This window comes from Euprymna scolopes, chromosome 34 (genome assembly GCF_053919585.1).
Source record: "Euprymna scolopes isolate OS-2025 chromosome 34, ASM5391958v1, whole genome shotgun sequence".
NCBI lineage: Eukaryota > Metazoa > Mollusca > Cephalopoda > Sepiida > Sepiolidae > Euprymna > Euprymna scolopes.
Window position 1 is genome coordinate 29,244,313 of NC_136515.1, and position 13,508 is coordinate 29,257,820.

Genomic DNA, 13,508 nt, shown 5'->3' on the forward strand with positions numbered 1-13,508 from the left:
TTACTACGAAAACAAAACTGCATATCTGCATGCTGGTTTGTTTGTGGAGAGTATTAGTACCGTAAACTAACTGTGTGTATCTCCCCCCCCCCCCCGCTTCACCTTCCAGGCGTATATCGCTACGCACATGCTTCTGACCGATTTTTGTTTACAATATTCTCTCGCAACTTAAAACATCCGCTTTTACATGCGCCCGGATAATTCTCTTTATATTTATGTGCACGTGCACATTTAATGGACGGTGCATTTGTGATCATTAAACAAAATTAGGATAATTGCAATCAGTACAAAAACACGTGCACGTGTTTTCTGCCGTCCATAAATCTTGACTTTCTCTTCGCGTCTATTTACAAATTACAATCAGCTTTTTTCTATTTTCAGTAGTAAAATATGAGTTTCGTTTTAGGACACTTTTGATTTGATTTTGAATTATGATTTCATTGTATGGCGACGAAGCTTGTACGAAATTCTAAGCTGTTTTTTACAAACTATTTGAGGATTTTATCCATTTTATAACTGAAACTACTTTTGCTTTATTTTGAGCACCAAATGTTTCTACAAGCAAAAGCATCAACAAATGAAATAAAGCTTCTGGATACATTTTGCTGTATTATTTATGAATTCTGAACACAGACGAAGACGGAAAAAGTAAAAAAAAAAAAACGATTCGATTATATTTTTAAACAGGAATACAAAACGGACTTTTATTTTCTTTATATACCAATGTCACTACTGCATTTTATTTGCTTGTCTTTTCTCCTTCTGAAGGTAAGTAAAAGTTTATTTCGTCCATTTTTATGTTCACTTTTCTGACTAGATCTTTCACCACACGCCCTCACGTTTTCCCCTCGTTTCTATTAAAAGCATCTGGTCAATTTCCGCCTGTAACCCTCATTTCTTCCGCCCAACCCTTCAAAACCGATAAGCGTGCCTCGGCGACAGACGAAGTGTGTACAATACCCCGCGCCCCGCCCCCACTAAAAAAATTACTTTTTTAATGGCTGTAAAAACAAGTTCTTTGTTAGATTTTATTTTTTTCACCCAATTTTTTTTTTTAAATATAATACCTAAAAACATTTTGGAGTTAATTTGTGCATCTTTGAATAAAAATGTTTTTAAAGTTTTATAAAAACAACTTTTATAATAAAAAAGACCTTTATAAAAAAACTTTTATAATAAAAAAAACTTTTATAATAAAAAAAACTTTTATAATAAAAAAAACTTTTATAATAAAAAGCTGTTATAAATGTAAAAGGAAAAGTATTATTTTGAATGGACAGGGGAAAATTAATTGATTAAACTGAAAATCGATATCCTTAATAATTAGTTTAATTAATTGTAAATATCAATAAATTACTTTCTTGATCTGTGCAGTACAGAATAGTTAACTTTTCTTCTTTTTTTTTACTTTAACGTGTAAAATTCATATGTTATGAATTATGTTTTTATTTTGTTTGCGAGTTATTGAAAGTTAAATATTCTGTACTTCTACCTGATTTTTGTACTTAGTTTTAATAAACGTTGCTGCGTCACACATATTGCAGGGAAGAGCCTCGTTTACTAAAATTTTCCAAATCTGCTTCATTCTCTAAATAACACATGCGATTTAACAACAAAATATCCTTTTGGTGCTAATGCACTTACTGATCCGCGCTATTTTTTAAATCGTATTTCCAAATTTAATTAAAGTTTTAGGATATATATTTTTTCAATTGTAAGGTTAAAGTACAGAATATGTACAAAACATCCTACCCTTCCCATGTTAAGAATGGCTTTTTAAATAATAACGTTATTATTTCAGCATGGATCAATGAGTGCATAAGTACCATCCTTTTCACTCAAATTTAATGACAAGTTCACAAAAATTAATTCACGAGTATCGGACCGCCTCTTATCAAACAGAGGTAACTAAAAATTGCATTTTCGTGAATAAACATTTTTGTTCTTCAGCAACATTTTATCTATTAAAGACATAGCAAAAGAAAATTCTGATTTTAATTATTGCATTAACAAAACACGACGGCAGTTGTTTGCTTTTTGTGCGATTCTACTATAGTTTTTATCGTTTTAAAGGACTTGAAATCCACGTGTACGGCTACACACATACTCGACGTTTACAAACGCGATCATGAAATTTGATAAACAAGGAAGAACCCATTTATTATTGTGAAGTTGTAACAATTTGTAACGTTAAGAAACTCTTTTATTAACTTAGATTGGGTCCTTTGATGCACCAGAAGCGGATTTGGAACCCTTAATCGAAGAAAAGCATATAACATTGCCCTATTCTATGGTTGTTTGATCTCTATTCGTTCTATTCGGGTTGTGGGTCCATTTCAGTTCGCGGTTGTTTGAGAAAAGGTGTAAATTTGTAAAATTACAGAAGCATTTCAATTGACCGGTGAACAAATATATTTAAGGTTCTATTACTTACGTCATCCGATTGGTTAACGATTTGAACAGTAAAATAATGCAATTATAAAAGTTAAAGAAGAATTTTTATACATATACCTAAAAAAAACTAGGATTGGGTAGATTCTTAGAAACACATTATAATATTAAACGTATGAAAGCTCATAGCCATTGGCGATCAGGTGACAGGGAGGCCCAGAAATTCACTTGGAGTATTCGGCGCGGCGTTCTACAACCTTTTCCTTTTTCAATGAATTAATCTGCCGTTGTTTTATTAAGTTAAAAATACCGAAAATTACTTTTGTTGTAGCAGTCCCTATATGCTTACCTATCCACAAGGGCAGAGTAATCGCAAGGTCGATATTTAATGGGCTAAAATCTCCAAAAATGGCCATCGAGATTGGGACAAAAATAAAATTTGAAAAGGATTTCTTTTTCACTCTGATCGTCGGCAGAAAAGAAACAAAAAAATGTATAAAACTAGATGGTGTACAAAAAAGACCAAGAAGTGTACGAGTCAACTTTTGAAACTTGTTGCTTTGTTATTTACGTTTTGTCGCGTAGAAACAATTGCTATGTGTATTTTTATGTTCCGCTTTTTTGGCCACTTTTTAGGTGATAATTAATTCTTGATTTCAATTTCTTATAGTATCGATTAGATGAGTGTATAATTGTGTTGAATAGAACTTCTTTGATGTTCAACCCTTCTAATCTATTTGAACTCAATGAACCAGTGATCGCGATGGCCGCAGCAGAGGAAGGGGGCATGCCAAGGCAGTAAAACAAGGGTTTATAGATGCATTTCACTTAGAGCTGAAACGAAGTGTGCGCATAGACATTTAGAGGAAGGAACGTAATGATTTGGAGAGCGATTCACCTCAACCGGTACCTTCAACATCTGCACATAATAAAACTATAAAAGTGATAAGTTTATTCGCTATTTATTTCTTACTCACTTGGAGTTCTCATACGAGTGATCGCTCACTGATAAAAAAAACAAGCGTCGTTCCTTAAAGTCTGGGTAACAACAAGTTTGCTCAGCTTTCCAAAACTCTCCGCATATTTTAATCACTGCTGCAAATAACTCTGCGTTCTCTCAACAGCGTTTTACCATTGACATCTTTGGAATTTGAGTGACATTATTGGATTCTAATAATTTATCTGCACTTCATCAATTGTTCTATCCTCCCAGACTCTTCATGTTCCGTAGTACCAACAAATGGGGGGGTCGATTTTATTTACTCGTTTTATTATTTTCTGTTCGTTACTTGCGGACCAATATCGATTTGATTTCGATTTCTCATAGTTTTAAAAATATGAGAGAAAACTAAGTTAAGTATCGGCAACTTCAGCTCTCTCCATTTAGAATGACATTTACTGAGAAATTTGTAATTAACTGTTTTGGTAAGAATGTGCAGCGCCAGGAGTTTCTAATTGATGTTTTCTAGAAGTTCTACTTTTTTCGCTGATCTTAAAAATATTTTTAATCTACTAGCAATATATTGACTTAAGAACGAGTCACAATGAGGTTAATAAAGTTTATTAACTGCTGAGTAATTGGTACTTAAACTGACCGAGGTATGAACACACAGCGTAACTGAAACTATTCTGTAGTAGTAGTTGTAGTAGTTGTATTTTTTTTGTTTAAGTAAAAAAAAAGCCGTTAATTTCTTTTTTATACAGTATCACTCGTAATTAAAAACCTTTTTAAAAAAGACTACAAAAAATTAGAAGCAAGCAAGCATTTTGGGCGACGAATCAATTCAAATAAACTTTTACGGTATATTTTATTTTAGCGAATGTAAATAAATTTATTTGAGGCTAACAATCGCATTTTTAATTATACTAAAAATAGATATGGATTATATATATATATATATATATATATATATATATATATATATATATATATATAAAGTGAACGTGTCTGTGTGTCTGTGTACATTTTCCTTCGCAGTAACTTTGTCAATTTTCATCTGAAAAGTTGTGGTTGCTTTGATAATTAGCACGAAAAACGGTGCATTCCATGCAGTTTAAGCGTTAAAACTACCGTGAACTGTGGCCACATGAATAAAAAAAAAACTAATAAAATCTTTCCCTAAGTATTAATAAATAAACGACATCGACTTTGAACACTTTGGAGTGATGCTATTCATTAAACCAATCTCTTTTATGACATATCAACCGTTTAAACTTATTTAATGCTGAAACACAATAGATACTCTGAACAATTTAGTGTTTCATTGAATACAAGTTGTTTTTTTTTTTATTCGTGGCTTGAAGAGGAAGTTAGGGTTCCTCCTTTTTCCAATGGGTCGGTGTGTGATTGAATCCACCAAAGATTATCGCTTTTTAAACGGATGAATATTTGACGTTATCACGCTAAATGTAGGAAAACAATAAGGAAAATAAACAGAATTTATTCTATTCCTTCACGCGATAAAATACAATGACATCCACCGATTTGTTCTTCATAGTTCATCATACAATACTTTCAATGTTACATTCAAAGAGTAGATGTTATAAACAGACACCAAACCGATATTATATTCATATTGTTGACACATCTGGCCTGTTTTACTTATCAATAGCTACTCATTTTGAACAGGATGAAAACATGAATTTCTAATCCCAAACTCGGTTCAAAGTTCTGTTGATTCGTCGCAATGTTGCATTCTTGTGCTGGTTTTACAAATACTTTTCTCGTATTGGTTCTGGCTATGTTGTCGTCTTATACGTATCGGCGACCGCCGAGGGTAATACACGCGCTCACAAGTGTAAAAATAAATACGAAAGAAACAAGAAAGAAAACACAGACTTCGATGCTTTCCATGTATACTGGTTGAACTATGTGTGTGTCACCATCAACCTTCTACACGCTAAACATAACGTCCTGTCGGTTCATCTCGATCTCCCAAATCCTTCTTGATTTGACTGAAGCCATAATTCGTCTTCAATTACATCCAGCTCTCAATCGTTTAAGCATCCAACTGGACTCCCCTCGTGTACTATCGTAAAACATTCAACTGAACTCCCCTCGTGTACTATTGTAAAGTGTCGTAAAGTGTCCAACACTACTGTCGTAAAACGTCGTAATACCTCAGCGTCATAAAATTCATGCCAATCCTATCCACAAACCAAATCTAAATCACATGTCTATTATTCGACCCTCCATTCGTCTCCCTCTAATTTAAACCTACCCTTTTGTCTGCGTTAATAACAAATATCTATTGTCTGTTTCCTACTTCTTTTGTTTCCTGTGCTTTTTCTTTTCTCTCCCATTTGCTAGCAATTGGGCACGGTTAGAATATGACAAAGGTAATCAATTCAACTGGGTTTGAACTCGACTTTGCTGGTTTGAATTGGTCACCATTACGCCATTATGTTTAAGCTTGAAAGAAGATTTAATTTGGATGAAAATACAAGTGGAAATATTGTTTCGTGGTCAAATGAAATATTCGATTTTTTATGGCATCTGAAAGTTTTAAAATCGTTAGTTTCTCGACTTGGCTATGCGCGCGTTTGTGTATATGAAATTAAGAAGTGATATTTACCATGTCAATAGTTACTAAATATCTGTCAATAGATTACGGTTCATAATTTCACTCTACCTCCAGCCACACACACACACTCTCTCTCTCTCTCTCTCTCTCTCTCTCTCTCTCTTTCTCTTTCTCTATGTAGGTATGCATAGAATCTATTGTTCTAATTCTCTATTACCCTCTCCTTATTTTGATCTCTCTTCATTGAACCCGTCCTCTAACTCGTCCAAGTCATATTCTGCTGTAGAAATTCGCACTAAAACGAGCGAGATTTTGATCCATGAAGCATAATTCACGTTTTAATTAGATAACCATAGGGTGGTGTCGAACGAGAAAAACGATACAGCGAAGCAGCATCCATTTGATATCCAAACAAGAAAAAGGTCAGCATGTTTACCTATCAATGCCACTCAAAATAGATTTTGTGATCGTAAAACAAAAAAATACTGATGCATGCGAATTGATTAATTTCAAGTATATTGTTAACGTGAACTAAAAATCGATATTTCTTCAAAAGTGCTCAATACGCGTGTACTAAAATTATATAAACATTATAAGGAGTTTGCATGGCTCGATCAACCTTTCAACATTTTCATGTTTCGTCAGGACTTCAAGTGAATCTCGCAGTCAGAAAAAAAAATCTAGAATGGCATTGAAAATGCGTTTACTTATCGGAGTATAGCGATATATTTACAACTACGTATGTGTATGTCTATATAATATCTGGTTAAGATGAAGAGTTTGATCTGAGATCAAATACAGACGAACTTTGTAAACAAATCAGCATAAAGGAAATAGTTATTTTAGCTTTATTAAGTTATGAAATAGAACTAGCGTAGATGCTATATTCAAAATGTTCGAGTCCCACCAAAATAAAAACACTTATGACTGTACCTTTTAAATATTTATTTTTATTTTCATTTTTTATTTGTTTGGTCGCAAGCAATAATGTGGTGCTCCCCAGATTTTCAGTACTCTCAACCTCTTTCGATAACCGCTTGTCATTGGCTTCTCGCTGGCAACGATCATTCGTTTTCATCAGAACAACAAATTAAATTACTCTTTGACCGATCATCTATGCATGTCCTGTGTGGCCGAAGGAGGAAGGGGCGCGAGCTAATAAGTGGGCCTTAAATATACGCGTTTTCCATGGACGACCGCAGGGGGAGAGGTTAGGGTTAGGGTCTATTAGAGAATCGTAAGTAGAAAAAGAGGGTTAATTCATTCTGACTCTCTCTCTCTTTCTCTCTCTCTCTCTCTCTCTCTCTCTCTCTCTCTCTTTCTCTCTCTCTCTCTCTCAAAGGCATTCTAAAAAAACATTTTCTGACTGCGGATTCACTTGGAGACCTGACGAGACATGAACATGCTGAAACGTTGATTGATTCGCGTAGACTACTTAAACTGTTTATATATATATATATATATATATATATATATATATATACTCAGACACGTCTAATTAAACACGATGGAGTTATTCTTTTTTCTGATCTGAGTGGATAATTTTTGCATTTGCCGGACCTAGAAACACATCCAGTCCTCAAATTCACCTACGAACCAAACATAAACAACAAAATACCATTTCTCGGCGGATTAGTAGATTCAAGCGATCCCACTAAATACACAACTTCAACATACAAATAAACTACCAACAATAACGCAATAATGCTAAATTACTATAGTGAATGCACAGAAAAATATAAAACTGCCCTTATAAAAATTTGATTCACCGCGCATACAATATATCATCAACTAGACAAATATTTTACAAACTGCTAACAAACATAAAACAACCCTAATAAACAATAACTTCCCTAATAAAGTCGTCGATAAGCACATAAAACTCTATCCACAATAAAAACATAAACCCTAACCCTAACAAAAATGATACCATCAAAGTATACTATAAAAAATCAATTACATACTGACTACAAAATAGATGAAAAAATAACAAACCTAATTAAAAGATACACCTAATCCACCGATCAAAATAAAAAGATCAAACTAATAATATATTATACCAAATTTAAAACTTCCAATTTAATTATTAAAAACAACACTAAACCAACTAATGTAGTGTATGAATTTATTTACTCCTTTGAAGAATGTCTCTAGATCCACTCTTAAAATTCATACAACACATACATAAGCCATGCAACAACCACACTCTCCCGACAACTAACCTATCATTTAGTTGATAATAGTGCTATAAAACAACCTCTAACATCCCACGAAAAAAACAGACAGTCACCCAAAATTAGAAATATCTTAACTAACAATAATAAAATCAGATACCTTAACAACTGCGACTAAAATTCCTAGAAGCCATACTTATTAAAAAAAAAACGACAGCCCTTTCTGAATCGGATCTCATTTAATACCGGAGCAAATATACTAACAGTATTTTATAATTAACTAGAAACTAAATAAATAAACTATGTAATGAGAAAATCGAAATTAAAATTAAAATAAAAATAATTCGACCCAACCCTCCTGCACCCACCTTTATAACCAATAAAAAATATATATAAGTACACCAAGCCTCATAGAAAAAGAAAACGAAAACAACAATCGCTCCTGAAGATAATCGGATGCACCGATAGAAAGCGCTCGCGAAGAATGTCCGAAAAACAACCTTTGGCCGACATACTATATAAGTTACTGAAATTAGAAAGACCGCCCGGCAAATTGAAAAATTATCCATTTAGATAAGAAAAAAAAGAATAACTCCGTCGTGTTCAATCAGACGTGTCTGAATAATATAAAAAAAAGAAATATTATTATTATTATTATTATTATTATTATTATTATTATTATTATTATTATTATTAATTAGAATGGGAATCGAGAGGAGGGGGGCCTCGAAGTACCGCGAGTTTGGTATCCCAGTTAAAGCAAATTAAAAATAACAACCTACTTTCAGTGATTGCAAGAGAAGAGATTGAATGGATGGTTAAGAATGAAATGAATAACGAAAGTAAAATTTATGAAACTAGCTCTGATGAAAAAACTGAGAGAGTGGAAGTGCAGAAGGGAAATGTAAACGATGATGGGAGGCGGGCAACTGAGGAGGTATGGAATCCTATGGTTAGGGAAAGTAATGAGAAAGAGTTTGAAGGATCTAAGGCAGATGAGATCATTGACTCTGAGACAATGGAGCCGGTGAAAGGAGCAGATGTATGGAGAAGTGGTGATGAAGTTCGAACTTTGACTTCTGTAGAAAAGAAGTACTTCAGAAGTTAAGAGAGGTTCTTCTTCGAGACGATATCATAGAGATTCCAAGTATGAAGAGTAGTGATAGGCGGAAGGTGAAAAACGAGGTAAAAATAATTCAAGGAGTAATTCACAACATCATAAGAAAGAACATATCGATTACGGAACTTAACAGGCATCTATATGCAACGTCATACGTTCATACGTTATTGCGAATCGTCTTGGTTTATTACAGAAGAAAAAGGGGAAAATGAAGGATAGAAGGCCACACTGGCAGGGGCGGCTTGAAGAAAGTATTAAACGGTAGCGGAAAGACATTGGTAGAATCGAAGAAATAAGAAAAGGAGTTAAACTAGGACAGAAAGCTAAGGACGAGCTTGAAAGGAGGTATAGATTGCTGGAAAAGGGAACGATGAACGTTCTAACAATGTTGAAAGAGAAGGTCCACACTGGTGGTATAAAAATTAGGAACTTTGTTGGAAAAAAGTCTTGCATTTCGGCAGAACAACCTTTTCCGGAACAATCAGTCTCAGCTGTATAAAGAATTAAATGGTAGTAAACAGGCGAGAAATAACAACACTCCAAATGCAAAAGATGCATGGAAGTTCTGGAGTGGAATTTGGTCCGTCGAAGGCCGATATAATGAGAAGGCTAGTTGGTTGGGAGAGGTCAGAGAAAGGCTATCAGAAATGCAGCAGATGAAGAACGTTGAGATAACCATCAATGACGTTAAAGCTGGCATACGAAGGATGACAAACTGGAAGGCACCTGGTCCAGATGGAGTGATGGGCTTCTGGTTTAAACAGTTCCCATGCCTTTATCCACCTATAGCTGCTGCCCTGCAAAGGGTTGTAGAGTCGGGAGATGTCCCTGATTGGCTTGTGAAGGGAAGAACAACACTGATTAGGAAAGATCCTGCAAAAGGAACAGATGCCAATAATTGTAGACCAATTACATGTCTGCCATTGATGTGGAAACTGTTGACTGGAATATTTGCGGAGAAAATTTATGAACATCTAAAGAGTAATGGTGTTTTTCCTGACGAACGAAAGGCTCGAGAGGTACTAAAGAGCAACTACTAATTGATAAATCAATAATGCAGGATGCGAAGAAGAGAAATCTGAGCGTAGCATGGATCGATTACAGAAAGGCTTATGACATGGTTCCTCATTCATGGGTACGTGAAATACTATTGATGATGAAGGTTGCTGAGAATGTGGTAGGGCTTTTGGAGACAAGTATGGCTCAATGGAAAACGGTGCTGACAGCAAACAGAGAAGAGATGGGGCAGGTTGGCATTAAACGTGGGATATTTCAAGGAGATTCGTTATCGCCACTTCTTTTTGTAATGATAATGATGCCACTGAGCATCCTCTTGGAGAGAGAAAAACTGGGGTATAACTTTGGATCTGGTGACAGACGCCTCAACCATCTACTGTTTATGGATGATTTGAAAATATTCGGTAGAAATGAAAAGGAAATGGAGAGACTGGTAGAACTCAGGATGGAGTTTGGGATTAGTAAATGTGCGGTGCTGGTGATGAAAAGAGGAGTAAAGGTTCATTCGAATGGAATAGTGCTGCCAAATGGAGAAATCATGAAAGAAATAGAAGATACAGGGTATTTGGGAGTGTTGGAGGGTGTAGGCATCATGAACAGAGAAATGAAGGAGAAAGCCAGGAAGGAGTATCTTAGAAGAGTGAAACTAATTGCAAAGTCGAAACTGTATGGAGGAAATCTAATGAAAGCAGTAAATGCATGGGCAGTCAGTGTTTTGAGATACAGTCCGGGAATTTTAGAATGGTCTGACAAGGATTTGCATGCCATGGATATCAAAACAAGAAAAGTTTTAGCAATGTTTGGTATATTTCACATTCGAAGTAGCGTAGCAAGGCTGTATCAAAAGAGGAAAGATGGTGGGAGAGGATTGAAAAGTGTAAAAGATTGTGTCAGAACTGAGGAGATGTTGAAGGAGCATGTGGTTAGAAGTGGGGAGTGGCCAATGAAGTGGAGGTATGTGAGACCAAGGCTGATTATGTGAAACGTATGGATAGAGAAAGGGCAGAGGAACTGGCTAGGAAGAAAATGTATGGAAGGTTCTTCCAGGATATAGCAGAAGTGGCTGATGAAAGATCATGGCAATGGCTTAGAGCTGGGTATCTGGCTAAGAGTACTGAAGCTTTTGTTTGTGCAGCACAAGAGCAGGCATTAGGAACACGATTGTTCATAAAAGTGGTTCTAGGAGAGGAAGTTGCTGCAGAATGCGGGATTTGTGATAAGACCTCAGAATCAATTGCGCACATTGCATCAGGGTGTAGTGGACTGGCCCAGAGAGAGTACCGCAAAAGACACGATCGCATGGGACTCCGGATATATTGGGAGGTGTGTAAGAGGGTTGGGGTGAAGTGTGCTGGAAAATGGTTTGAGGAGGTGCTGATGAAGTGAGAACGAGTGAGGATGGCAAGGTAAAGGTATGGTGGGACAAAAGTGTCATAACGACCAAGCAATTGGAACATAATCGTCCGGATTTGGTCGTCATTGACAAGGTCTCAAAAAACTGGCAGATTGTAGACTTTTCAGTACCCTGGGACAGGAATGTGAGAGAGAAGGAGAATGAGAAGTGGGGCAATTATGCTCCATTGGCCTTGGAGATAAGGCGTATACACGGGGTTAAAACACAAATAATCCCGGTCGTAATTGGTACACTAGGAGTAGTATCAAGTCGTCTGGAAGGACAATTGAAAAAACTACAAATCCCCGCTGTTTTAGGCGGCCTTCAAACCTCTGCAATTATAGGTACCACCAACATCCTTAGGAAAACCCTTGATCTTTGAAGCTCCTGGTTTGAAGCCGGGATTAAGGGAAATCCTCTGGAAATGAATCCCATCCCTTTCCAGAGAGACCTTCATAAGCGAAATCAGAATTATTATTATTATTATTATTATTATTATTATTATTATTATTATCATTATTATTATTATTATTATTATTATTATTATTATTATTATTATTCCTCACAGTACAGAGTGTGTTATGTATTAGCTGCTTATTTAATGATTATTTAGTCCACGAGTCTGGAAATAAGCAATGAATACCACAAAGTGAGAAATGAAATGCAGGATACGAACTATACTCCAGAAAATGGACCACCTAACATGGCATCATTTGAGATAACTAACGAGCTGTATGACATTGTAAATCTAAAATTGTACGAATAATTCATCACCTAAAACTTTGTAGCAATTCTTTACTTACGAGTTTGTTAGAAATGAAACCATATCTTTTCGTTACATCAGCAGCGAAGTATGATGAACGTTTGATATTTTTTTTATATCTAACATTTATTTCTTACAGTATATTATATGTTATATGTTATGTATTGAGCTTCTTTTTTTGTCGATAATATTGTTCTTGTTGATGCTATTGTTTGTGCTGATAATATGACCTAATAAGTGATTATTATTAGCGTATTTAATTAGTATTCCATTGTATTTCATTAGTATTTCATTGTATTTCATTAGTATTTCATTGTATTTAATTAGTATTCCATTGTATTTCATTAGTATTTCATTGTATTTCATTAGTATTCCATTGTATTTCATTAGTATTCCATTGTATTTAATTAGTATTTCATTGTATTTCATTAGTATTTCATTGTATTTCATTAGTATTTCATTGTATTTCATTAGTATTTCATTGTATTTCATTAGTATTTCATTGTATTTAATTAGTATTCCATTGTATTTAATTAGTATTCCATTGTATTTCATTAGTATTTCATTGTATTTCATTAGTATTCCATTGTATTTCATTAGTATTCCATTGTATTTAATTAGTATTTCATTGTATTTCATTAGTATTTCATTGTATTTCATTAGTATTTCATTGTATTTCATTAGTATTTCATTGTATTTAATTAGTATTCCATTGTATTTAATTAGTATTCCATTGTATTTCATTAGTATTTCATTGTATTTCATTAGTATTTCATTGTATTTCATTAGTATTTCATTGTATTTAATTAGTATTCCATTGTATTTAATTAGTATTTCATTGTATTTCATTAGTATTCCATTGTATTTCATTAGTATTTCATTGTATTTCATTAGTATTCCATTGTATTTCATTAGTATTCCATTGTATTTAATTAGTATTTCATTGTATTTCATTAGTATTTCATTGTATTTCATTAGTATTCCATTGTATTTCATTAGTATTCCATTGTATTTAATTAGTATTTCATTGTATTTCATTAGTATTTCATTGTATTTCATTAGTATTTCATTGTATTTCATTAGTATTTCATTGTATTTCATTAGTATTTCATTGTATTTAATTAGT

General features: G+C 34.1%; 1 protein-coding gene across 1 annotated transcript in view; it reads left to right on the plus strand.

The window, feature by feature from the left end:
- Nucleotides 1-339: 339 nt before the first annotated feature.
- LOC145259061 (delta-like protein 1) overlaps nt 340-13,508 on the plus strand; it is a 185,705-nt gene continuing 172,536 nt past the window's right edge. Inside the window, exon 1 of the mRNA XM_080116687.1 lies at nt 340-768. Within this exon, the coding sequence (XP_079972813.1) occupies nt 724-768 (45 nt within the window). The 5' untranslated portion in view covers nt 340-723. The remainder of the gene's footprint in view (nt 769-13,508) is intronic.